General features: G+C 44.2%; 1 protein-coding gene across 1 annotated transcript; it reads right to left on the reverse strand.

The window, feature by feature from the left end:
• Positions 1 to 3,793: 3,793 nt before the first annotated feature.
• On the reverse strand, positions 3,794 to 27,599 carry NUF2 (NUF2 component of NDC80 kinetochore complex). Its single transcript, XM_083445350.1, has 14 exons — positions 26,582 to 27,599; positions 25,363 to 25,503; positions 24,305 to 24,379; positions 22,611 to 22,687; positions 21,756 to 21,817; positions 19,092 to 19,189; positions 17,101 to 17,174; positions 14,089 to 14,185; positions 13,264 to 13,326; positions 11,450 to 11,587; positions 10,821 to 10,961; positions 7,414 to 7,589; positions 5,532 to 5,667; positions 3,794 to 4,400 (listed from the first exon to the last, which is right to left on the reverse strand). The coding sequence occupies exons 2-14, from the start codon at positions 25,483 to 25,485 to the stop codon at positions 4,281 to 4,283; spliced, it is 1,380 nt and encodes a 459-aa protein (XP_083301476.1). The 5' UTR covers positions 25,486 to 25,503; positions 26,582 to 27,599; the 3' UTR covers positions 3,794 to 4,280.

Consider the following 27,599-nt stretch of genomic DNA (forward strand, 5'->3'; position numbering starts at 1 on the left):
CTTTGCTGGAAGTTCTGAGAGGCTTCCTACATGAGACAGTGGCATACAGTGGTGCCCTGCAAGACGAATGCCTCGCAAGACGGAAAACCCGCTAGACAAAAGGGTTTTCCGTTTTTGAATGCGCTTCGCAGGACGAATTTCCTTATGGGCTTGCTTCGCAAGACGAAAATGTCTTGCAAGTCTTGAGATTTTTTTTCGCTCCCCACCCCCTTTTTCTAAGCCGCTAAACCGCTAATAGCCTTTTAGCAGCTAATCCGCTAATCCCTTAAACCTTTAATAGCCGCTAAACTGCTAATAGCGCTAATCCGCTAATAGGGTTGCTTCGCAAGACGAAAAAAACGCTAGACGAAGAGACTCACGGAACGAATTAATTTCGTCTTGCGAGGCACCACTGTACTGCTCCCCTTCCAAGAAATCCCTAGAACAGCAGTGTCCAAAGAGCCAGTGTGGTGTAGTGGTTAATAGCGGCAGACTCGTAATCTGGTGAATGGGGTTCGCTTTCCTTCTCCTCCACATGCAGCTGCTGGGTGACCTTGGGCCAGTCACACTTCTCTGAAGTCTCTCAGCCCCACTCATCACCTCACAGAGTGTTTGTTGTGGGGGAGGAAGGGAAAAGGAGATTGTTAGCCGCTTTGAGACTCCTTAAAGGGTAAAGGGACCCCTGACCATTAGGTCCAGTCGCGGATGACTCTCTGGTTGCGGCGCTCATCTCGCTTTAATGGCTGAGGGAGCCAGTGTACAGCTTCCGGGTCATGTGGCAAGCACAACTAAGCCGCTTCTGGCAAACCAGAGCAGCGCACAGAAACGCCGTTTACCTTCCCGCTGGAGTGGTACCTCTTTATCTACTTGCACTTGACATGCTTTCGAACTGCTAGGTTGGCAGGAGCAGGGACCGAGCAACGGGAGCTCACCCCGTCACGGGGATTTGAACCACCGACCTTCTGCTCGGCAAGTCCTAGGCTCTGTGGTTTAACCCACAGTGCCACCCTTGTCCCTTGAGACTTAGGGTAGTGATAAAGTGGGATATCAAATCCAAACTCTTCTTCTTCCAAGCTTTATTCAAAGAGGGCCAGATTTATGAAGTGCACATGCGTGAGGGCAGACCATTTTGCTTGACATTATTTGATTGTTCCCCCAAAGCTGTTGGCCCTTTTTTATGGATTGTTCCCCCAAAGTTGTTGGATTGTGCAGGGTCTCACAATTCTTAGGAAATACCTTTTGGAATAGCAGAAACTAAGTTCACAGGCAGACCAGAGAGCCGAACAGCGGGCGGGAGAGTGAGTAGGCTAGTGATCTAAGGTGAATGGCTGTGTGCAGGAAGGGGAACGAGATTCCAGGGGCTTCGGCGCCTGATCCTCGCGGGTAGCAGCTGCAGAGCTGCTGCTGCAGAATTCCCCTCTTGCTTGCTTCGTCCGCGCCACGCCTGCGTGCTGAGCTCCTGGTGAACGGTGCGGCAAGAGCAGCACCGACCAATCATGCAGTGCCGCTGCCGGAGATGCACCAATCACAGCCCACCCTGCCCGCCTCTAACCTTCCTTGGCGGAGCGTTGGCTCCAGGAGAGAGCAGAGCAGAAGGCACTCAGGGGCAGCAACAGATTTACTTTTCCAAATTGCCTGTGGGGCCGTTTTAAACCAGGTCATGGGCTGCAATTGGCCCCCAAGGCCGGACTTTGGACATGCCTGTCCTAGCACAAGTACAAATATCTGCTGGAAACGTAAAGAGAAAGAAGGTACCTTTTACCATATGTGGTGGTTGTGTAAGGTAATAAAAGCTTTCTGGGAAATGATATATCACAAACTGAAAAAAATGCTTAAAATAACTTTTGCAAAAAACAAACAAAACCCAGAAGCTTTTTTATTAGGAATACTAGGTGCTGATATCCCAAAGGAGCAGAAAAGACTTTTTACGCGATGACAGTCACACGGATGCTACTAGCCCAGAGATGGAAAGAAGAGTCCCTACCAGAGAAACTGGCAAACCAAGCTGTTAGAATACGCCAAAATGGCAAAACTGACTGGAAAACTCAGGAAGCAAGAGGACAAAAAGTTCAAGGAAGAATGGGGAAAGTTTATAATTTATTTAGGAGACTACTGTAAGCAGATGAAAACATTAGCAAGATTTTAATCTTACTTGTAATGTAACAAATACTATGGATAATATGGATAGATATAAAATATAGATATAATATGCAGTTGAAAACTTTGACAATAGGACCCATGGGGGGGGGGGGAATCTCGATATTCAGAAAAATCTATTTATATGGGAATATAAAGAGCCCGCAGACCGTCTCGTCAAAGTGGTGCATGCTCTAGTAATCTCCCGCTTAGACTACTGCAATGCGCTCTATATGGGGCTACCTTTCAAGGTGACCCAGAAACTACAACTAATCCAGAATGAGGCAGCTAGACTGGTGACTGGGGGCGGCCGCCGAGACCCCATAACACCCCAAGGCTGTTTGTCTCTTGCCCTCTTTATCCTCACCGCACCCCAAACTCAGGACTAAGTTTAAGAAAAACCCAGGTAGCAATTCAAAGTTTGCATCAACTATAACCCAGCATACTTTTTGCTCTGCTTCTGCATGTTAATTTAAGAAATTGGTCACAGGCATTTTGACTAAACCCTTCTGGATCACCCGCAAGCATGCAGGCTTTTTGGAGCAATCACGGTGACGTGCAGGTCTAGCGGTGTTCAAAGCTTCCTTTTGAGGAGCTGGCAAGAGGATTCACCTTTGTCCTGGAGGGTGGAAATAAAGATTTGTTCAGCTCTTGCCGAATATAAATTTCAGGGTGCAACAGTGTCACCCAGTGGACACACATGGAACTTATTTGTAGAGGGACACTTCCTTATTCTATCTATTCTAGAGAATGCAAAGGGAGTTGGGATATCACAAACATAAAAACTTGGGCATCCCAACAAAGTATAATGATAATGCAACATTCTTAGTAGCACAAGTGACCTACCCCACAGCAATAAATTACTTCCAAGATCCAAATTCTATGTTCAGCACTAAATAGATTTAGAAGAAATAATATATAACATCTATATAGTGGCGCTGTGGTCTAAACCACAGAGCCGAGGGCTTGCCAATCAGAAGGTTGGTGGTTCGAATCCCCGCGACAGGGTGAGCTCCCATTGCTCGGTCCCTGCTCCTACCAACCTAGCAGTTCAAAAGCACGTCAAAGTTCAAGTAGATAAATAGGTACCACTCCGGCAGGAAGGTAAACAGGATTTCTGTGCACTGCTCTGGTTTGCCAGAAGCGGCTTAGTCATGCTGGCCACATGACCTGGAAGCTCTCTCGGCCAGTAAAGCAAGATGAGCACCGCAACCCCAGAATTGTCAGCGACTGGACCTAATGGTCAGGGGTCCCTTTACCTTTACACATAGCACTTTTCCCCCTCCAAAAATGAAGGGGAAATGTGTGTGCGTCCTATGGGGCGAATGCAGGCTTTTGCTGAAGCCTGGAGAGCGAGAGGGGTCGGTGCGCACCAACCCCTCTCGCTCTCCAGGCTTCGTGCAGCTCTCCGCAAGCCATATATGTGACAAACAAATAATGCTAGTGGGATTTAAAGAGGCTTTGTGAAGGTGAGAGGAGTATTGTTAAACAGAAACAGGACAGTAAGGGTAATCCAAAAATGCAATATTAAATTTAGAAAATGTGTAAAAATGGGAAAATAGGGATGATTGGCAGAGAAGCTGAGGGAAGTCCAAAAAGTTGAAATTTGTGAAAATTGTTTGATATGGCAAATTTGTATAATGGAAAATTTAATAAAAATTATTTTTTTAAAAAAATCTCCATGTGTATTAAGCTTTATTGCATACATTTATTTTTTTTTTAAAAAATAATGGTTCCCAGTTGTAGCGACAAAATCACATGCTTCCATTTTCAAGTTGTGGGTAGCTTCCAAAGCTTACTAGCAGAAACTGACATGATCTGGAGCTTGCATTTTCTGACATCAAGGACATGGCTTGCTTGCGCAGCACAGAACAGCCATTCCTTAGAGAAGACCAAGCCTACCACTAAAGATCTGCAAATGCTAGAATGGTTGTAGCATAGAAACAAAATGAAACAGCAAACAGAAATAAAGTACAGATGGCCTGAACAAAGCACTCCAGCAGGATTTATTAGTTGGTACAGCTAGGTCTAGTTTTGCTCCCCTCCTGCGCCAATCAAGGCCAAAAGAATGTTATTTTACCATTGATCACGTGCAGCTGAAATCCAACCTTAAAGATGAACGAGACAGAACAAAATATGTACAAATCAGTTGCATAAATATGAACTCAAAGCAGTTTGGTTAACTCGGCGATCTTCTCTTCTCTTCCAGACGTCGTCTTTTCCACTATACTTGCCAGAAGTTCATGGTATTTATCCAAGCCAACCCTCAGGCTAAGGCAAATCTCCTTTTGGGGTCAGGGTGGGGGAGAGATAGGTAGAGTTACTTGTTACGAGCGAGGAAAAAACATGCTGGACAAACGTATAGATGTCAACATCCCTCTGCTATAATCTATATAGCTCAGAATACTTCTGACATGTGCTAAGCTCATCAGAGCTGCACAAAACTGGACCGCTGTCTTCAAAGCATTACATATAAATGGTATCATCTGCAGCCTCATCTCATCTCTGCCACATCCATTCGAGGGCCATGCAAGGACTTTATATCACATGATGCATAGTGAAGCTCTATAAATGACAGCCGGTGTTTTGTTGCTGGCCATTATGGAATTCTGGGACGCGGGTGGCGCTGTGGTCTAAACCACTAAGCCTAGGGCTTGCCGATTGGAAGGTCGGCGGTTCGAATCTACACGACAGGGTGAGCTCCCATTGCTTGGTCCCAGCTCCTGTCAACCTAGTAGTTTGAAAGCACGCCAGTGCAAGTAGATAACTAGGTACCACTCCAGCAGAAAGAAACCGCTATAAAAATGTTCCACAGGTTTCTCTCTGGGTCCACGCACGTTAAGTATTAGTGTGTATCTCTTCTCACCAGCAGAAGCCCCATCAGCATGATCTACATTGGCTCGCAGCACGTTTCTGAGCACAATTCAAAGTGTTGGTGCTGACCTTTAAAGCCCTAAACAGCCTCAGTCCAGTATATCTGACGGAGCGTCTCCACCCCCACCGTTCTACCCACACACTGAGGTCCAGCACTGAGGGCCTTCTGGTGGTTCCCTCACTGCGAGAAGCCAAGTTACAGGGAACCAGGCAGAGGGCCTTCTTGGTAGTGGCACCCACCCTATGGAACGCCTTCCCACCAGATGTCAAAGAGAAACAACTACCAGACTTTTAGAAGACATCTGAAGGCAGCCCCTTTTAATGTTTGATGTATTATAGTATTTAAATATTTTTTTGGAAGCCGCCCAGAGTGGCTGGGGAGGCCCAGCCAGATGGGCGGGGTATAAATAATAAAATTATTATTATTATTATTATTATTATTATTATTATTATTATTATTATTATTACCCACTTGGCTTCTGTGAAGTTTGACCTATTCCACTTATGCATGTGTCGGCGTCATGTCTAATCTTTGCACTCACCTGAGCTTTCAACTTCTCTTTCTCCGCATTGTAATTTAGCTGCTGAATAGCACTTTTGAGCTGCTTGATTTCTGCATGAGTTGCTGTTAACTTCTCACAGACAGCTCCTCTCTTCTCCTGAAATTTGTTGCAGTACCTAGAAAATAATTAACTAGTTATTGTAGCACTAATCGCAAATAAAACCACATAGATAAAAATTGTACTAGCAGCAAATGTCAGTTCACATACTGGCGATTCACTACATCTGGGGTTTTTTTCATGCTTTATCTTGAAATAAGACAAAAGCAGAACTGGGTTTCTCTACTCGTGAATGTTTAGACCAGTTTCCCAGACTTGGTTCTCCAGCTGTTTTGGGACTACAATTCCCATTATTCCTAGTTCTATTAGGTAGTAATGATGGGAGTTGTAGTCCAAAAACAGCTGGAGCAGTTTCTCAAGTTTGGGGAACCCTGGTCTAGATTAATATTACTCTATTCACAAAAAAATACGTGGAATGAGGATTTTAGAATATGAAACATATAGCTGAGTTTACTAACGATGTCAATTGTTTCTGAAGTTTTGAAAATAACTTTGGGAGAAGTTTTGCTTGAATTCAGTTCTATTGGCGTGGCAATAGAGCTACCTTATTTTTTATCATAGCTATATTTTTAAAAAAGCTCCTTTTTCCAAAGGAGAGCAGTTCTAAGGATTATTCTTGCTTCTCCTATTCCGTCCCTCCATGAGCTCTCCCTGTCACTACTGCCCTAATTTACCAATTACAGTGGTACCTCAGGTTACATACGCTTCAGGTTACAGACTCCGCTAACCGAGAAATAATGCTTCAGGATGAGAACAGAAATCGTGCTCCAGCAGCGCGGCAGCAGCAGGAGGCCCCATTAGCTAAAGTGGTGCTTCAGGTTAAGAACGTACCTCCGGAACGAATGAAGTATTTAACCAGAGGTGCCACTGTACATAGGTCCGGTTGTGACCGACTCTGGGGTTGCGGCGTTCATCTCGCTCTATAGGCCAAGGGAGCCAGCATACAGCTTCCGGGTCATGTGGCCCGCATGACTAAGCCGATTCTGGCGAACCAGAGCAGTGCACGGAAACGCCGTTTACCTTCCCGCCGGAGCAGTACCTATTTATCTACTTGCACTTTGACATGCTTTCGAACTGCTAGGTTGGCAGGAGCAGGGACTGAGCAATGGGAGCTCACCCCGTCGCAGGGATTCAAACCGCCGACCTTCTGATCGGCAAGTCCTAGGCTCTGAGGTTTAACCCACAGTGCCACCCACGTCCCACAGACTTTTGCTTATTTACTCAAAGACCTGCTGCTCACCTTGAGCCTCCAATCCCCTTTCTGCCCTGAGGGCTGAGATGGAGAAATAAGAATGAGCCTTGCATTCTAAGTAACTCAGGAGCTAAGCTGCATCAAAGTCCTAATTCCTTGGAGGTGATTGGAACTGTGATGCGGCAAGTGTCGCCATATGAATCTGCTGCAGCAGAAAGAAGAAACAAACCAACCAACGAACAAGAGATGTGTTGCATCTCTTTCGGAAACAAGCACAAAAATTCCCTACAGGTCTCGAGATTCTTGATAACCAGAAGAGGCAGAAAATTATGAAAGATTCATGAAAGGCAAACGGACTTTCGAGGGAGCCTTTGTGGCTTTTTTACAAGAGAATGAAAGAAAGAAGCCTTAAATGAGGACTGTGCTCAAAGTCAACTTGCATTGCGACAAACCACCTGCCAGAAGCAAAACTGTCTTCTCGAAGTAGCAGAAACCCTTCCCAAAGGGTGTCATAAACATGTATGCTTTGGTCAGAATGCAAATTTTGAAACTGTATGATAATGTTTTAAGATACCAAGCAAAATAAGAACAGAAATATTAACTCATTCTTACTGAGTTATTGCTTGCTTGCGCTGTTCAATATCCTCACATGTCTTTTTAAGTTTGATTTCAGCAGTGGTGAGTTTCTCCCGCTTCACAGTCACTAGTCTCCTCAAGGTTATTTCCTCCATCTTGGCATTCTTCAATTCACTTTTGTTGCTCTCTATCTGGTCCTCTAGGGTTCGGATCTGATATGCAAAAAATACAAACAGCGGTTATATAGAGTCACTTCACAGTATTGTTGAGCTACTGAGTTATGTTTGGAATTTGTTTGTTTTTTTAGAAAAGAGCGTACCTGCCCCCACTCACATCCGATTGGCTAAGATATAAGCCAAGCTATTTATGGTCAAATCAGGAAATAGGTCAGTTCATTGCACAGAAATGTTTCTTGTCTTGCTGGGGGTAAGAGGGGAATAATTCTCCCCCAGTTTAGACATTAACCCAAGCTAAACTGACTTTGGTGGAGAGCCACAATAGAAATGTTAGTTCCCAATTACATTAACATTTCTTATTCTCAGGCAGAGGAAAAATGCCTCTATAGTAATAAGCTTAGCTAAAGTAGACGTTCTGATCATAGAACAGTAGAGTTGGAAGGGGACTCAAGGGTCATTAGACCAACCCCCTGCAATGCAGGAATCTCAACTAAACCATCCAGAGGAGGGCAACCAAAATGGTCAAAGGCCTGGAAACGATGCCTTATGAGGAACGGCTAAGGGAGCTGGGCATGTTTAGCCTGGAGAAGAGGAGGTTAAGGGGTGATATGATAGCCATGTTCAAATATATAAAAGGATGTCATATAGAGGAGGGAGAAAGGTTGTTTTCTGCTGCTCCAGAGAAGCGGACACGGAGCAATGGATCCAAACTACAAGAAAGAAGATTCCACCTAAACATTAGGAAGAACTTCCTGACAGTAAGAGCTGTTCGACAGTGGAATTTGCTGCCAAGGAGTGTGGTGGAGTCTCCTTCTTTGGAGGTCTTTAAGCAGAGGCTTGACAACCATATGTCAGGAGTGCTCTGATGGTGTTTCCTGCTTGGCAGGGGGTTGGACTCAATGGCCCTTGTGGTCTCTTCCAACTCTATGATTCTATCCAAGAAAGATGGCTGTCCAACCTCTGCTTTAAAACCTGCAAGGAAGGAGTCCACAACCTCCAGAGACCGTTCCACTGTTGAATAGCTCTTATTGTCATGAAGTTCTCCCTGAGGTTTAGTTGGACTCTTCTTCCTTGTAACTTGAACCCATTAGTTCTGGTCCTACCCTCTGGAGCAGGGGGAAACAAGCCTTTTCCATCTTCCATGTGACAGCCTTGAGATATTTGAAGATGGCTATCATATCTCCTATTATGCAAGGCTGAACATACCCAATTCCCTCAACCGCCACTCAAAAGCCTGGATTTCCAGAGCCTTGATCATCTTCGCCTTTCCTTTCCACATGTTCCAGCTTGTCAATATCCTTCTTAAATTGTGATGCCCAGAACTGGACACAGTACTCTAGGTGTAGTCTGATCAAGGAAGAACAGAGTGGAATTTGCTCCTCTCGATCTGGATGCTATACTTCTGTTGATGCAGCCTGCAACAACGCCAGCCTTTTTTGCTGCTACATCACATTGTTGACTCATGTTAAGCTTGTGGTCTAAGACCCCTAGATCCTTTTCACATGTACTACTCCCCTGTCTTACATTTGTGCATCTGGTTCTTCCTGCCTAACTATAGAAGCTTTATCCCTATTGAAATTCATTTTGCTAGTTTGGGCCTAGTTCTCCAGTCTGTTAAGGTCTTCTGCGGCATTAGCTACCCCTCCCAGTTTGGTGTCATCTGCAAATTTGATGAGGGCCCCATGTGCATAATTCCTTTGTCCAAGTCGTTTATAAAGACGTTGTACAACAACAGGCCCAGGACAGAACCCGAAGCACCCCATTTGTCACAGGGTGGTGAGGGACCATTATGGGCTGGACCAGTATGCAGATGATACCCAGCTCAACCTCTCATTTGAATTGGAACCAGGCACACAGGCAATGTGAGTTTCTGGATGCGGTTGGAGGAAGGATGGCATTCAATGGATTGAGGTTGAATCCCGACATAATACTAGAATTCTGGAGGCATTAATTAAACTGAATGTTGAAAGATTCAAGAAAGTCAAAAGGAAGTACTTTTTCGCACCGCTTCATAAAAACTACATTTGCTCTCACAATATGTAGAAATGGCCACTAACTTGGGTGGCTTTAAAAGACAAAATCAAAGAGAACAAGACTATCACTGGCTACTAGCTACAATGAACAAGTTCTAAATCCAGTCTCAAAGGCATCCGAATAAGGCAAAGGTAAAGGACCCCTTTACCTTTGAGAGGGACCCGGGTGGCGCTGTGGGTAAAAGCCTCAGCGCCTAGGACTTGCCGATCGAAAGGTTGGTGGTTCGAATCCCCGCGGCAGGGTGCGCTCCCGCTGTTCGGTCCCAGCACCTGCCAACCTAGCAGTTCGAAAGCACCCCCGGGTGCAAGTAGATAAATAGGGACCGCTTACTAGCGGGAAGGTAAACGGCGTTCCGTATGCTGCGCTGGCTCGCCAGATGCAGCTTTGTCACGCTGGCCACGTGACCCGGAAGTGTCTGCGGACAGCGCTGGCTCCCGGCCTCTAGAGTGAGATGAGCGCACAACCCTAGAGTCTGTCAAGACTGGCCCGTACGGGCAGGGGTACCTTTACATTTAAAGGACCCCTGGACACTTAAGCCCAGTCAAAGGCGACTATGGGGTTGCGGCATTCATCTTGCTTTTAGGCCGAGAGAGCAGGTGTTTGTCCGCAGACAGCTTTCCGGATCATATGGCCAGCATGACCAAACCGCTTCTGGCGCAACGGCACATCGTGACGGAAACCAGAGCATACAGAAACGCCGTTTACCTTCCCGCCACTGTGGTACCTATTTATCTACTTGCACTGGCATGCTTTCGAATTGCTAGGTTTGCAGGAGCTGGGACAGAGCAACGGGAGCGCACCCCGTTGCGGGGATTCGAATTGCTGACCTCCTGATCAGCAAGCAACCTGCAATCTACATCTGAATACCAGAGAAGCGCGAGAGGGGAGAGCGCTGCTGCACTCTCGGTTCTGCTTGAGGACATTTCATAAGCACAGGTTTGGCCACTGTGAGAAGGTTGCCGGCCCAGCAGGTTCTCCTTATTTCCTTATGTCAGAAATGTACGGCTGTGTGCTGCAAAGTCCACAGCCCCTTTTTGACTTTGCCCTTCCTCTGCACACACACAGGGACTGCCACATGGTGGGTCTTATTTTTCTCATTTCCCCATCCAGTCCTCCATCTTGGTACCGGGAACCTACCAGGAATTAACCTCAGAGTTGTGCTAATACCAAAAAAATAGATTTAGCAACAGTTCCATAGCTAAAATGTAAGGGAGAGAAATTTGGAATACATACCTCTGCAACTATATTTGACAGTTTAGCCACATTGGCTACTTGGGTTTCCATTTTTTTCTGGTACAACTGGATCTCCTGCTGGCACGGTGGTAAGATTTCTACCAGGTCTCTGTAACTTTCATACTTCTTAATCACTTCTTGCTTTATAATTTTTTTGAAAAATTGAGCAGAATTTTAGCATCCCATGCACTTTGTATAGCAACATTTTTCAGAAAACCTACCATACCTGGCCACTTTCAAGAACTTAGCAAAATTTTCTGAAGGATTTGTATGCATTTATTATTTATTTAATAACATTTATATATAAAAAGGGAAAAGACTAAAATGAAATTATTAGCAAACGCCATTAAAAGATTCAAAAAATTAAAACAGCAATAAGCTATAAAAAAACATCAGCATTCTAGATATTCTAGGTAGATATTCTATTATACTTTTTCTGAAGGGTGCAGAAAAAGCATTCAATTCCTCCTCTGATGCAATCATACAGATAAGCAATCATAAGGCAGAAAAGGAAGATTTTCTGCATGTGAAGCACACAACAAGCAAGAGGAAAGTTGTTTTTGCTCACTTGTCCAGCAGGTTTAATTGCTGCTGATATATAAAATACAAAGGGGGAAAAGATGACTCACCTTGTCTTTCTTGAGTTTTTGCAGAGTCTGCTGGAGTTGTTCTTTACGAGTAGCCAGCTCCTCTGGATCATCTGCGATTTTGGACTTTAGTTGTTTTTGTTCTTCTTTTAGATTACATAGGGTTAGTTTTTGCTCATTCTAATTAACAAAGAATATAAATATTCTTAATGTTACCACAGGTTTAAATTAGATATTGAACAACTGTTTTGAAGCACACCTTTTACTGGACTGAAGTTAGTGACAATTAGACTTTTTTTGCTCTCAAAACAAAACAAAGCCATTTCACTTGATTAAAGTAGTCAAGGCTTTCATTTCCGTGCACAGCACAAGGAGTGCAACATGCAGCCATTTCTGAATTTCCAAACTTTGGAACCTGTTCTACAAAGAGCAGCATGCAGGTAATTCTGCCTTAAAGTAGAGGAGACACTATTCAACACTATAAAGAATTGTAAACAGCTGAATACAGAGTTTACCAACGTTTTACTTTACAAACTAATAAAAGGTACAGTGGTACCTTGCAAGACGAATGCCTCGGAAGACGAAAAACTCGCAAGACGAAAGAGTTTTTCGTTTTCTGAGGTGCTTCGCAAGACGGATTTCCCTATGGGCTTACTTCGCAAGACGAAACGTCTTACGCCTTTTTTTTTTTTAAACCACCAATGCATTCCTATGGGAAACCGTCAATACACATTGGTGCTTCGCAAGACGAAAAAACTCGTAGAACGAAAAAACTCGCAGAACGAATTAATTTCGTCTTGCAAGGCACCACTGTATTGGCATTGCAGTGTCCATGATCACATGCTAGTTTAAAATATAACCTCCTAGATTAAAAAGGCTGCTGCTATAAATCAGGCACAAAACTACCTCATGTGAACCTGGGTCACTCAGAAGAACGAAAGTAGAAACCAAAACCATGAGATATTTCAGGACTTGTGGAATGTTGAGAGCATATTGTGTAGAGAAGAAATATGTGGCTTAATGCCAAACACAGAAATTCCTCTCTTTGCTGCTACGCTTTGTCTGGGGGGTGAGCCATGCTACTGCCCTATCACAATAAACACACAACTGGCTGTACCTTTGAATAAATAAAGTATACTGTTCATTGTATCAAATTGTAAGTTTCAACGGAAGTCTCAAAGTTCAACCCAGTGGATCAGTTCATTCTCTAACAAAGAATTTCTATCTGTGCTTTTCTTATAAGGACGCACTTTAATTCTTGATTCATCCACAAAAATTTCTAGATGAAGAAAAGGTAAATGATGTGGGCTTGGTGGATTATTGGACTCCAGGAACAGACATGTGGAATAGACACTTATACATGTATGGACCTTATGCATGAACTGATTAGAGAATGAACTGATCCACTGGGTCTTCTGCTTTTTTCGTTGAACTTTATGAGACTTCCGTTGAAATTAACAATTTGATACAATGAACAGTATACTTTATTTATTCAAAAGTACAGCCAATTACGTCTTGTGTGTTTATTGAGTATGTTTCACGTAACCAGAGGTTTGTTGTTGTTTTGTTACTGCTCTATCACAAGCATCACATGAATATTTTTTTTTTGGGGGGGGGGGATGAAAATTTGTAAATGCTTAGGACAGAATTTACTCCATTTTTCAGCAAATTTGTTGTCGTAAGTTGCTGATGGTAACCAATAACAAAAACCTCTCAAATGAAAATTTCAGTGACAGGCATTTCTTAAGACTGTTTTAAAACTAAGGATTCCCATATCAAATATAGCTATTGGAGATCAATATATGCTGGTATTTCTTCAAGACTACCATTCCGGCTCCCCACTGAGCTCCACTTACCAGCTTCTGTGCTTTTTCTGCAACTTCTGTTTTCTTCTGGGAGATCTCTTCTTGCAAAATAGCCTAGTACGAAAGAACAATCACTTTTGCTAGTTAAGAAATGAAATTTAAATGGGCTCACTCTGAACTCTAAAAAAACCTAAGACTTTTACCTCACATGTCGTCCTTCAGATTATAGAGCCGTTTTGTAGAAAGCTAGGGGAATAACATACCCACAGGACCATAGATGAAATAATGGCAGTAGATAGATGCCCAATGCAAGTAAGCTGGTCTCTTTCTCTCTCTCATATTGCTCCTGCTTTCCTAAGCCCCCACTCAAATGAGAGAGATACCAGCATGTTTCTATGGCTAGCTCTAGTAATTCAGAATTATTCCTGGAATCAGTTACCTTTTATTTTCTTGCTCTTATCTACAGCAGCACAGCATAATGAGCAAGAACGTGGAAAAGAAGCAAGATTTTCCAAACATATTTTGTTAATAAAAAAGTGAATAGATTTTTCCATATTTGAACCATTTTATGTTCCCATCTCTTTTTTCGGTTATTTTGGAGGTGGAAACCATTTTGCTCAGCCGCACCTCTAGCAACAGCCATTTTGTGACTAGTGCCCATCATCTTAAAATTCCAAATGCACCCCCGAAAAGAGAGGCAACCACTCATGCCATTGGCTTTAATGTTCTGCAAATGGCAACAAGAGAAATTTAAAGGACAAAGCGTTCAACACTCTCTAGCAAAGACGAAAACGAAACAAAAATTATTTAATAGCAAATTTTAATGGCAAAGCAACTTTGTATCCCCAGCTGACTTCTGTGAGAAAGAACACACACCGTCTTCTGCCGATATTCATGGTTCAGTTTTTGCTCCAGCTCTTGAATATCCTGAGAGAGCTCCTTGAACTCTGCCTCTTGATCTGCAGGAACAGTACTGCACATACAGAGAAAGGGTATTTGTACTTGCCGTGCATGTTCACAAAGACCTACTTGTTTTCACTTAGTTCTCAAGCTATTTTAATGCAATTGCCTTACAATCTTAGGGGTGGTATAATAAATAAATAAATAAATAAATAAATAAATAAATAAAAATTTTATTTATATCCTGCCCTCCCCAGCCAAAGCCGGGCTCAGGGCGGCTAACAACAATAAAATAGTACAACATTCTAAAATCATTTCAAATCAAATTGATGGCAACCATTAGGCTAAAGTTCTGTGAAGATTGCCAAAGGAGGGGGTCAGACTGTGCCTTGGCCAAAGGCCTGGTGGAATAGCTCTGTCTTGCAGGCCCTGCGGAAAGGTGTCAAGTCCCGCAGGGCCCTAGTCTCTTGTGGCAGAGCGTTCCACCAGATTGGAGCCACAGCCGAAAAAGCCCTTGGCTCTAGTTGAGGCCAGCCTAACCTCTCTGAGGCCTGGGACCTTCAAGATGTTTTTGTTTGCAGACCGTAAGTTCCTCCGTGGGACATACCTGGAGAGGCGGTCCCGTAGGTACGAGGGTCCTAGGCCGTATAGGGCTTTAAAGGTTAAAACCAGCACCTTAAACCTGATCCTGTACTCCACCGGGAGCCAGTGCAACTGGTATAGCACCGGGTGAATGTGATCTCGCAGCGAGGACCCCGTAAGGAGTCTCGCCACGGCATTCTGCACCCACTGGAGTTTCTGGGTCAGCCTCAAGAGCAGTATCCCACCAAAGGCTCTGCACGCAGCTGAGCTTTCCCTTGCCCATTCCCTATATCTGGTGGCAGGGAGAGCAATGTAGGAGAGAAGAGAGGGGACGTCCTGGTGGGTGAGCTGAAGTTCACAAGTGCAATGACTTCACCGGGTTCACCCCCAATTCTCACAACATACAGGATGCTGCTAAATTTAGGATTTATTTATTTTTAAGCGTATAAATGTGAAGCATTCTCTCAACTAACGTCTCTCAGATAGATTTGCTTAAAAGACTTCTCTAAACCAAATGTAGTCCTACTGCATAGGAGCTGTCCAGTCTTCTCGGTAGTGGCGCCCTCCCTGTGGAACTCCCTCCCATCAGATGTCAAGGAGATAAAGAACTACACAACTTTTAGCAGATATCTGAAGGCAGCCCTCTCTAGGGAAGTTTTTAATGTTTGTTATTTTATTGTGCTTTATATATGCTGTGAGCCACCCAGAGTAGCTGGGGAAAACCAGCCAGATGGGCAGGGTATAAATAAAAAAATTATTATTAATAGTAGTATTATTACCACCACCACCCATTCACTAAGTTTAGAAAGGTTTTGAAGCTCTTCGAAATCATCTTTTTTTTAATGACCCTGTACAATTTAGTCCCAATTTTGGGAAGCGATGGCACTGTGGGTTAAACCACAGAAGCTAGGACTTGCCAATCAGGTCAGTGGTTCAAATCCCTGAGACGGGGTGAGCTCCTGTTGTTTGGTCCCTGCTCCTGCCAACCTAGCAGTTCGAAAGCACGTCAAAGTGCAAATAGATAAATAAGTACCGCTTCGGCGGGAAGCTAAACGGTGTTTCCGTGCGCTGCTCTGGTTCGCCAGAAGCGGCTTAGTCATGCTGGCCACATGACCCGGAAGCTGTACGCTGGCTCCCTCGGCCAATAAAGCGAGATGAGCGCCGCAACCCCAGAGTCGGTCACGACTGGACCTAATGGTCAGGGGTCCCTTTACCTTTACCTACAATTTAGTATCATCAGCAAACTTGGTCATGTCACTGTTCACTCGTAACTCTAGGTCATTTATAAACAAGTTTAAAAGCATAGGTCCCAGTGCTTGCTAGCACGGTAACCTATTAGCATGGTCAGCAGACCTCTGCCTGCAGATTCCTTTGATATTGCATATAAATTCCCTCCCACTTAGAAGACAGAAGTATTTATGCACAAGGAGAAAACAGAACAGTCCAAAAGTGAGCTGGAGATTAGGCTTTACTTTACTCTCCTGTAGGCATGGGCTGACTTCTGTGGGAGAAAGGTAAAATGATTCAATCTGACAGCACCCCCTGAACTTGCTGTCTGTTACTCCCTACCAGAGAAAAAGAGAGTTACAATTTCCTTAAAGTTTGTAGGTTCAAGAATGCATTGGCACGCTGGAATTAATGATCAGCACTGAACAATTCCATCTAAGGTTAGTTGGCACATCGAACTAGCATGGCTTTATATGCAGCGGGATGTTAAAATTTAGTGGGAGGAACGAGCTGCATTGGCCCTGGCCCTGTGAGGCACCAGGACGGATGCAATTTGTTCCTCCTTTAGCTGCCGTTCCCACCTAGGGAAATGAGGTGGTTTCCCTCCGGTGCCTTGGCTAATACGGCTCATTCCTCCCTCTGCTTTTCAACATCACAATATTGCAATGTTTGGCTGGGGATACATCACAAAGTTGGAAACTGGTAGCGCCCAGCCCTAGTAGAATGCAGGAAGAGATTGCACAGAGGACAGGTAAGCACTGTTTATTCTTGCCAGTTCCAAGTAAGACTACAGATTGTATGGAAAGGCATGCATGTCTTAAGGCGTAATTCATGTAGTTCCATACTCTGGAGCCCTAGGAACTGTCCCTTAAATTCCACAGGTTGCTTTAAAGCATGGGTAGGCAAACTAAGGCCCGAGGGCCAGATCCGGCCCAATCGCCTTCTAAATCCAGCCCACAGACCATCTAGGAATCAGCGTGTTTTTACACGAGTAGAATGTGTCCTTTTATTTAAAATGCATCTCTGGGTTATTTGCGGGGCATAGGAATTCATTCATTCTTTTTTTCAAAATATAGTCCGGCCCCACACAAGGTTTGAGGGACAGTGGACCAGCCCCCTGCTGAAAAAGTTGGCTGACCCCTGCTTTAAAGTGAAGTATCCAACCCTTAGTTGACTTACTCAAGTTTCTCCAACTTCAATGTTGCCTCCTGAATTGCTGTTTGAAGTCGTTGCTCTTTTTCCACAGCTGATTTCTGCAAAAAAAAAAAAAAACGATTTACATTGCATGCAACTCAAAATGTACACTTGGGTCTACAAAACAGTTTGATCTTACAGGCCAGAGAACTTGCATATTATCTGGGCCTGTGCTTAGGTCCCACTGAAGCAGGGACTGTTTTTAGGCTATAGTACTGTACTTTATAGACTCAAGATTCCACGACTTTCTGAAGACAGTTGAATGTCATATAGAGTGATGACTGTCTGCAAGGTTCATTAACCTAGAGGCCTATCATGCTGGGGGAGTCAAAACCATGAGTGGCTCTTCCTAACTCCCACAGTGGAAATAGGAGCACTTTCCATACAGTGAGAGTCGCTGCTGCGACTTTACCACACGTTATTCCTTCACCCTGATGGTAAGAGGACTGATTGTCTGAAGGCAAGGCAGGTGGGGAAAATATTTATTCACTTTCTTACATTTATATACTGCCTTTCTTCCACCATGGGACTCAAGGTGGCCTGCAAGGAGTTCCCAGACATTCATGTACCCGGGCACTAACTGCACCCAGACCTGCTTCGCTTCAGCAAAGTGGCATTTCAACCCCATCAGACCACATTGTGGTAGGCATATTTAGCAGAAGCATGCGGAGAAAGGCCCTGCAGTGCGGTACCTCTAGGTACAAGAACTGGGAAGAAACTTCTGCTGCCAACTAGGGCTGGGGGGTGTCTGGTTTTCAACATCACGATGCATCACCAGCCAAACATTGTGGTCTGGCAATACATTGCACTGTTGAAACAACGAGCTGCATTGGCCCCAGGTTGCGAGGTGCGGGGTGAAACTGCCTCAGCTTTCACCATGGAAGCCAAGGCACTTTTCACCCCGGTGCCTCACCGCTGGAACAACACAGCTTGTTTGCAAGGCACAACTGGGGAGAGGGAGGGTTCCTGCCCCCCAGCTGAGCGAGCCCCGTGCCTCTCCAGCTTGCGTGTACATTATACCCCCAGCGGTACATTGCAGGTGAAACCACCGCCGAGTCCCTCTGCTACCAGCAGCCCGATGTTGAAAGCAGCGCTGCTAGCAGAGGGACTCAGGAGCAGTGTCAGTTTCACCTGCAATATGCCGCCAGGTGAAGCTGCCATCAGTCTGCCCCTTATCAGTCTGCACCGATACATCACCCAGGCCTACTACCAATTCTACTAAGCCCTGTCTCCAGTGACTGATGTGAGAACTCACATTGGATCTCCTCCTCCTGTTCTGAGAGAGAACCAACTGGTTAATCATCAGCCTGTGAAATTCAGATCCCCATATCCTTCCCTCACTGCCTTTTGGGTTTTGCCACACTTGTTAGTCTTTATATCCAGAGTCCTGTATCTTAACTAAAAGGTTGTTTAAAGGGAAATAATTTCATTAGGTGTGGGTTATTCCCTTAGCTCTGGCAATAAATAGGTGGCATTCCAAAAGAACAAGAACCCCCCTGGCAATCCTATATCCCCCTTGGCTTTCTACCCCACAACCACCAAATCCCTAAACTTTGCCTCTGAAGTCCCCTTCTGCTGTCACCTATTACCCCTCCTATCTCTGCCGGCATCTTCTTCCCCTCCTTGACCTGCCTTTCGTTGAAACCCATGCCTCCACCACCCACTATTTCTCATAGTTGCTGTTGAAAGGAAGATTTGAGGTGTCCTGTAGAACAAAGAGCTGGTAGGGAGTTGGGCAAACTAAAGGAAGTAGGATCAACTTTCTAAACTGGGGTATTTTTATCTTGCCTCCTGCTGTCCAACTTTCTGCCAAACTGACCTTTATTCAAAAGAAACTGAAATACTGCATATATCCTATTGCCCACAGCTTCATTTTGTCAGTACTAGTCTACGATTCTATGAAATGATACTATGGAGTGATCTTTGTTTTGCGACATGCAAAGTCTAGAAACCCCAAACCCTGTAATTAATCTTACAAACGTGCTCTGGATTTCCAGGTAGACCTCACGACGCGAGTCACGGAAGAAAAGGAAGTTAATGAGGCCACTCAAAAAACGAGCTGTCCTCTTGGCTTCTGGAAGAGCAACATAAAAGGAAATGCTTTTGTAAGACATACAATTCTTCAAATTCAAAAAGCCGCCTGAAGTTTAAACCCACAATAGATGGAATCTACCACATACAAATGATACGTAGAAACTCTGGAAGCCATGAATATCGTGTGCAGGGTACAATCAAGGGAGTTAATCGTAAAGTTTCAGAAAAGAGATCCCCTTTGAGCTGGCCACAGCATGTCTAATGGAATATTTTCAGGAACTGTACATGTAGTTCTGCTATTGTTTTTTTCAGACTTTATCCTAATGCTGTTGTTGGGAACTGCAATAAGAACCGGAAAACTGAACTTTCACACAAAAATTCATCACAACTCCCGCCGCTCCCAGTATCCCAATTCAACAGCCTAAAATTGTGGGAGGTGGGGTGGGTGAGTTTTAACTATTATCATGCAATCTCGCTAACCTACTGAAAATCACCCAGAGATCAACACTAGTAGATCCTGATCAATCTCTGCAATAAACAATATTGCACTTAACACCTAGCCAAAATCAGGGCTTTACACAAATGCACAAGTTCCCAGAAATAAGAACAGCACCTATGCATTCTGCCCCCTGCCCCATCTCCTGCTGCAGTGCTACTAGGGCTAAGCCACGGTTTGGCTCGGTGTGTCATCCAAACCTGGGTTCATAGTTTGCCCCCTCCAGACAAATCATGAATTGTAAACCAAGAACGAACCTTAATTACAGCTAAATTACTAACAAAATGTGCAAGCTAGTGACTCTTATGGGCTCATTTATGTATTAAATATCTACAGTGGTGCCTCGCAAGACGAAAAGAATCCGTTCCGCGAGTCTTTTCGTCTTGCGGTTTTTTCGTCTTGCGAAGCAAGCCCATTAGCGGATTAGCGCTATTAGCGCTATTGGCAGTTTAAGGGCTATTAACGCCTATTAAAGGCTTAAGGGATTAGCGGTTTAGCTGCTAAAATGCTTTTAGCAGCTTAGCGCTTCAGAAAAAGGGGTTTTGGAGCGAAAAAAAACCTCAAAAATTTTCGTCAATTTTTGTCTTGCGAAGCAAGCCCATAGGGAAATTCGTCTTGCGAAGCGCCTCTGCAAATGGAAAACCCTTTCGTCTTGCGGGTTTTCCGTCTTGCGAGGCATTCGTCTTGCGGGGCACCACTGTATACTGCTTTTCATCTGAGGATCACAGGGTGGTTTGCAATATGAACACAAAAACACATAACACAGTAACTAACAAAACAATATTTACAGGGCTGTCATAAAGATCCACCAGGAAAATGAATTAATTAAAACTTCAGTTTTTACGCTGGCGGGGTCGTAAGATGAGAGGAACATATTGGCATACATGGGGGGATGTATATATGCCGTACATGTACACAATTTCTAGAAGTGGGTTGCTATGGAAATTGGTATTATTGTTGGCAGACAGGTCGCCTTGGACGCTAAGGCATGTCTCTTATCCGTTTTTGATGATAAAATGTTAATGTAAGAAAGTTCAGGACTTGTTTCCTCCTCCTGTAGCACGATGCGCCTTCCGCTTGGCTGCAATTCTACCCTGTGACGGCAACAATTGTAACCTGAAGACCTGACTGGCTCAAGGTTCCGTCCCCCCCGTGATCTTTACAGCTTAACCAGCGATACGATAATCTTTATTGTCATTGTCCCATACAGAACGACGAAATTGAAAATCTACACCAGACATTCAGAAACCAACAAGACTGCTATCCCAGCCTGGTTAGCCCCCTAAAAACTCTGATACCCCATAATTAAATACAATATATTCCCATAGAGATTACCTTTAAAGGTAAAGGGACTCCTGACCATTGGGTCCAGTCGTGACCGACTCTGGGGCTGTGGTGCTCATCTCGCTTTACTGGCCGAGGGAGCCGGCGTACAGCTTCCGGGTCATGTGGCCAGCATGACTAAGCTGCTTCTGGCAAACCAGAGCAGCGCACAGAAATGCCGTTTACCTTCCCGCCAGAGCGGTACCTATTTATCTACTTGCACTTTGACATGCTTTTGAGCTGCTAGGTTGGCAGGAGCAGGGACCGAGAAATGGGAGCTCACCCCATCGTGGGGATTCGAACCGCCAACCTTCTGATCGGCAAGTTCTAGGCTCTGTGGTTTAACCCACAGTGCCACCCGCGTCCCTAGAGACTACCTTACACTGCGTTTAAAACCAAAATCGCATTTGAATAGAAACTGTTTCTCAGGTGGCTAGTCCTAGTCTTTATAGCCCTGTACCTTCTTCCAGAAGGCCAAAGCTGAAAGAGATCATTTCCGGGGCGCGCACTATCCTGCACTAATTTGAACCTGGGCCTCAGCAGTCCTAACAAACTGTAGGACAGGCAGTCGTGCAATAAAAATCCATGACTGCACAACACATCCTGGGTAGTGCTAGTGCGGAAATTCCCCCAGACGAACCCTTGCTGTGGGGAACACTGCGACTGCGAAACAGAATCCCAACCAAACTGCAACCAGTGAGCCCTCGGTGGCAATTCCCTCAAGATGAAACCGAGAATTGTCCAAGACACAACACATTAGAACATACAAGAGACATTAAAAGCTTACTTGGATTTAGAAGGTCAGCAATCTGGAAGTCGTTGACACGGCAGAGCGGGAAAAAGCGTTCCCTGTCAATTGTACAAAACATTAAGCATTTTTAAAATAGACTCTACATATACTTATAAACTTATTATTAGGGCAAACAATTAGAACCTGACAGATCTTTTAATGGGGTTACTCCCTAGTAAACATGTTTAGGATTGCAGATTTTATCTTAGCGCTCCGAATCCGAAGAATTAAAATTTGTTGTTGTTTTTTAAATAAAGGTATCTAGCAGAAACATGTGCTTAACTCTATGAAACACATTGCATGTGACACAGCACTTTGAAAAAGCTGTGGTGCAAAGCCCGGCTGAGTAGAACTTTGAACTCAGCTTGCAAATTTAGCAGAACAAGATCAGCCATTACACAAGATTTATGTATTTGAGAAATTGTATGCCCTGCTCTTCCCTCACTATTACAATGCCCAGTGTAGCTTCAAGAAAATTTAAAATTACAAAAATGAGTCATGAAAACAGTGCAATAAAAGCAAGAGATGGGCACAACGGATTAAAAACACACTGAGGACAAGGGATCATTAAGCTATTAAAAACTCAACAGCCACAGCCTGCTGGAACAAAGAATTTTTTTTTTTAAGCATTAGGAGGGGCTAGATAGATCTCCTGAGCTAGGCAGCTCCATAACCCAGGCACAGCCACAATATCTATACCTGAACTCACAACACCTGCAACACATTTAATGTCTTACTAGAATAAAAGATGAAAACAATGAAAAAAATTGAATCAAACCATACAAAATACATTCGCAGATCCATTTCAAAGGATAAAAATTAGTTTACAGAATGTGATTTCAGCATACTCACATGTTAGTAAAGAGATTCGCTATTGGAAGGAAGCCATCAAAAATCTGGGGATATGGAGTTTCAAAGGACACTGGCATCTAGGAAATCAGTAAACAGAATCAGTAAAGAGATGCAATTTCTTTACTTAATTCTTCAGACAAATCTGAAAAATTTCTTTTCGTAGTATTATTATCTGCTCACCCCCTCCAGGGGTAACAAAGCATTTGCGGCTCAGTGCCTTTACTGCCACCATCTGCAATACCGCTGTGGGTCTTGCTTCCGGTGACCAACAGGAGACAAATTCCCCTCTCCTGGTGGCTGCTGGAATTCAGAATTCCTGCCTGTGATTTGTCCAATCATGTGTAGACAGAGCATGTGGGCCTGAGGCTGATTCTCAGGAGTCTTTAGGACTCCCAGCATTTAAAAGCCAGAATGGCCTTCGCTCAAGACCTATATTCATGGTTTATAATGTTCTGTTTTTCAATTGCCTTGTTACCTTTATGGACTTTGCTGCGGTCATTACTGTCACCGTATTTGGGTCCAGGCAGGAATTTCTCCCATCAGACAAATTGGGCCCGTCTGTGGGTTTCGCCTTCCTTGCAACCATCGTCACAACACAATACCAACAGATATGGCATTTGGGTTGGTTCCTAGTCATTGGCAAAGGGGGAACTGGGAGCCTCTGCTTCCCCCTCCAGGGTGGTGGGGTATCCCATTAAAGGAATCCCAAGGAAGGGGCTTCTGTCCATAAGCCCAGGCAGGGGCTGAGGGCCACAGCATTACACAACGCAGCAAGACTGTGGGGTTGCATCCATTTGATGTATGCCATAGGTCAATCCTTGATTCAGCCTTGACCCCTCGTATCCCTCCAGCCCAGCTGCTGGATGGTGACTGACCCAGTGCCATGCCAAACTCACTGACATTTGCAATCAATAAAGTTGTGGACCAATTTTAACCCATAAAATGTAGCCTGTGGTTTTGGTCTACTGAGATGTCCTGATGTTCATGGCACCAAGGCGCACAAAACTAAGCCGCTTCTGGCAAAACCAGAGCAGCGCACGGAAACGTCGTTTACCTTCCCACCGGAGCAGTACCTATTTATCTACTTGCACTTTGACGTGCTTTCAAACTGATAGGTTGGCAGGAGCTGGGAGCTCACCCCGTCGCAGGGATTTGAACTGCCAACCTTCCAATCGGCAAGCCCTAGGCTCAGTGGTTTAGACCACAGCGCAACCCGTGTCTGCTATAACTCTGCATAAATACACAAGAGCTTCAAATTAGCATTATCTCCTGCGTTATGAAAATGACTGACTGTTCTGAGTGGGGAAGCCATGTTTGCTGTAATAGGCTAAGAATGTTGAAGACTCCTTAAGGCCTAATGTTATTTCTTGCAGCCTAAGCCAAACAACGGCTGCACTCACACACCACAGAAAGTCCTAGTGTGGATCCCAATAAACAATGAACCCTGGTTTGGATGCAACACTATGTCACAGATTGTGGCTTGCTTTTCCTCCAATGTGAAAAAGGAGAGGCTAAATGGGCATAATTTGCTTGTGAGTGCTGAACAATGATTTATAGTTTACCACGACTGGCAAATATAGCAAATAAATTTGTTGTTTTTTAAGGTGCCCCAAACTCTCCACTAAAAATAACTACGGTTCCATTATACTCTGGATTCATTGCACTTTTCCCCCATGTCTTGTTTATATACTTACCATATAAAAGTGTTCCAGGCGGATTCCATACACAACTTGCAAGGCTCTCATAAAGATCATCTGCAGCACTTCAGGCTAAGAAGAGGCGAAATTTTATTTGCCATGGCAAACCAGACTAAGTTTAGATTTTATTTATTTCACTTTCCACTGCCAGAAGCAATTTTTTAAACAAATGCATATATTAATAATAGTATGTTTCTGCACCATAGCAACATTTGAATGCCACACTAAACCATGGGGAATGAGCTACAGGAAGCCTCAGGTTCACACTTCACCCCCATGACCAGTACAAAAATAGAACATAAGAAATTTTAAAAACAGCCACAGATCTTAACTATGGCTAGTTGAAAGTCAGCTTGGTAATCCACAGTCTGATGCTGGTTGGCTTTCAAGTAGCAAGTATTAACTTTAACCAGTTGGTCCAGATGATGCAACAAGCTATGGTTAAACAAACAAAGAACAAAATGCTTCGAAACTCCTCCCTGAAGCGTGGGAAGCGGGTTTGTGGGTGCCAGTCCAATACTTGCTGCATCTCACTGATATTACACTAGCCACATGGAAGATGGAGCAAGCTTATTTTTTTCCTGATCCAGAGGCTAGAACACAAAGAGATTCAAGTAACAAGAAAGGAGATTCCAACTAAACATCAGGGAAGTCTTTCAGAAAATAAGAGCTATTCAACAGAGGAATGGACTCTTTAAGAAGTTGCTCAATTCCTTCCTTGGAGGCTCTTAAGCAGAGGGTGGATGGCCACCTGCCACGGCTGCTTTAGTTGAGATTCCTGCATTGCAGGGGGTTGGAAAAGATGACTCTCGCGGTCAGTTCCAACTCTACAATTCTACAATTCCACCCCCTGAGCTGGGTCTGTTTTGCCATACAGTCATATGCTACGCTACCATAGCGCTGAGTTAAAGCGACATATTTACATGCAAACAGCTACTTTGGCTAAATTCACTCATTCTGGCTCTGTACACAGGGAAAAATCAAAGGCATATTTTACCCACCGCAGTGCTGCACTTTGATTCTGTGCCGTAAATCCACTCTCTTACAGCACTTACCTTGACGTTTGGAAATAAGTCACCCTTGGAGAAGGTTTTGGCCTCGTTTGCTGTGAGCAAGCAGCTGCGGATGTGCGTGATGATGTCATTCTCACTGTACCTTGGAAAGGTGCAGTTATCCATTTTGTAAGGCGGACTGCCCTAAAAAGAAAAAGTCAAGTACAACTTTTAAACCGCTGCCAGGTGGGGAGGTGGGAGGAATCAACGACCAGTTTCTGCACTCCCTGCCCAAATTCTCTCACCAACCTTTGTGAAATGTATGCGTGCAAAGGGGTTGATACCGAACAGGTGATTGCTTATTTTTAATTTCAGGGTTTCTTGGAAGTGGGAGCTATTGGGGGGGGGGGCAGTTAAAGGTTCCCTTCCCGCCTGCTTATTTTGCCCATGTTGTGTGTTTCTTTACTTTTTTCTTTAATTTTTATGCTGCAATGTTGGGACCGAGAGCTGCCTGTGACTTTAACTAATACAGTGGTACCTCAGGTTAAGTACTTAATTCATTCCGGAGGTCCGTACTTAACCTGAAACTGTTCTTAATCTGAAGCACCACTTGTTTAGATAAGGCTGGGCAACAAAAACAAAAACAAGGCAACCTCATTTAGCAGTGTCATGGAATTGTGTTTAAATGTTAGCGTATGGTTCTGCTTCATAGCAGCACTTTAACACCATTAAACACTTAATAAAGAAAAAGAAAAGTTTCACTGGAATAATAATAATAAACCTTGTTCAACAAAAAGCAAAAAACAAGGTAGCGTCATTTAAGGAGTGCAGTGGAATTGTGTTTGAATGTTATCCTATGGTTCTGCTTCATAGCAGCACTGTAACACCATTAAACACCTAAAAAAGAAAAGTTCCACCGGAATAATAATAATAAACCTTGTTCAACAAAAAGAAAAAGCAAGGTAGTGTCTTTTAAGCAGTGCAGTGGAATTGTGTTTAAATGTTAACCTATGGTTCTGCTTCATAGCAGCACTGTTACACCATTAAACACCTAAAAAAAAAGAAAAAAGAGCTTCACTGGAATATAAGAAGCAAAATAAAATATTAATATTGATAATAATAAACCCAATATTATAACAACAACAGCAGCAGCAGCAGCAATAAACTATGTTCGCGGTGGGGAGCTATAACAATAACAATAATACTAATAATACTACTACTAATAATCCATGTTTGGGGGGGAGGGGGGCTCTTTCTGGCTCCTGCCGAAAAACATTCCTACCCAGAGGCCTATGAAGTCGCCGTTTTATCCTCGCCTGTCTGTTTGCCGCAACCGAGCAGCGGAAGCTCCTCTCGTGAAGCCGCGGCCTCCTCGGCGCTGAAGCCTCCCTTCTTCAAGCCCGGACGAGCCGACGCCTCTTCTTCGGCCGTTTGAATTTGGCGGGTAACGCCTCGCGCACGCGCGCACAAACACTAGCCCGGCGTCTCGGATGACGTCACGCCCAATCAGCGGCCCGGCTCGCGTCGTTCCCCTCGCTCGCTCGCGCCTGCGTTTGCGTCTTGCCCTTGACGTCACACCCAATCGGCTGCCAAGAAGCCTTTTGTTTTCTCGCTTACCTTCTCTCCTCCCCGCCCACCCCTCCCCTCTATTCGGTCCTTGAAGGTCACACGTGTCAGGATTTCTGTTGATCGCCCTCAGATTCACTTTTTTATATATAAAAAACCACGTTATAAAGAGTGGGAGTTACGAGAAAAAGGGAGGAAAGGAGGTGGGGAAATTTCTTCGCTCTTTATTTTCCTGACGGAGCTGTGTTCATTCTACTCAGCTGCCAGGAGGGTTTTCCTCTCTTGCCTCTGGTGTCATGGCGGCGGAAATTCACGGAGTAGAGTGACGAAAAGGTCAAAGGGGAGAGAGCAGTGCTCTGAACACTGAATTCCCTTCCTGTTTTCATTTATTTTATCTTCCACCTCGCGGGGAACAACAACAACAACAACAACATTAATTAATAATAATTTTATTATTTATACTCTGCTGAGCAACCTTGGGAGCTTACAACACATAAATTGTAAAACATTAGACATTAAAAATTCCCCCATACAGGGTTGCCTTCTGATGTCTTCTGTAAGTGAAATAGGGGAGTAATAATAATAATAGAAATAAAATTTTATTTATATCCCGCCTTCTCCAGCCGAAGCCGGGCTCAGAGCGGCTAACAACAGTAAAATAATACAACATTCTAAAATCATTTCATTACAAAATCCGTTCAAATCAAATTAATGGCAACTATTGGGCTAGAGTT

This window comes from Podarcis tiliguerta (genome assembly GCF_965153285.1).
Source record: "Podarcis tiliguerta genome assembly, chromosome: 6".
Taxonomy (NCBI): domain Eukaryota; kingdom Metazoa; phylum Chordata; class Lepidosauria; order Squamata; family Lacertidae; genus Podarcis; species Podarcis tiliguerta.

Excerpts from the sequence above, each read along its gene's own strand:
- NUF2 (XM_083445350.1), bottom strand. The coding sequence starts at position 25,485 with ATGGATAACTGCACCTTTCCAAGGTACAGTGAGAATGACATCATCACG. Across the intron at positions 24,380-25,362 it reads ACTTATTTCCAAACGTCAAG|CCTGAAGTGCTGCAGATGAT; the intron begins GTAAGTGCTGTA and ends GCCTCTTCTTAG. Across the intron at positions 11,588-13,263 it reads CAGAAAAAGCACAGAAGCTG|AATGAGCAAAAACTAACCCT; the intron begins GTAAGTGGAGCT and ends TTTGTTAATTAG.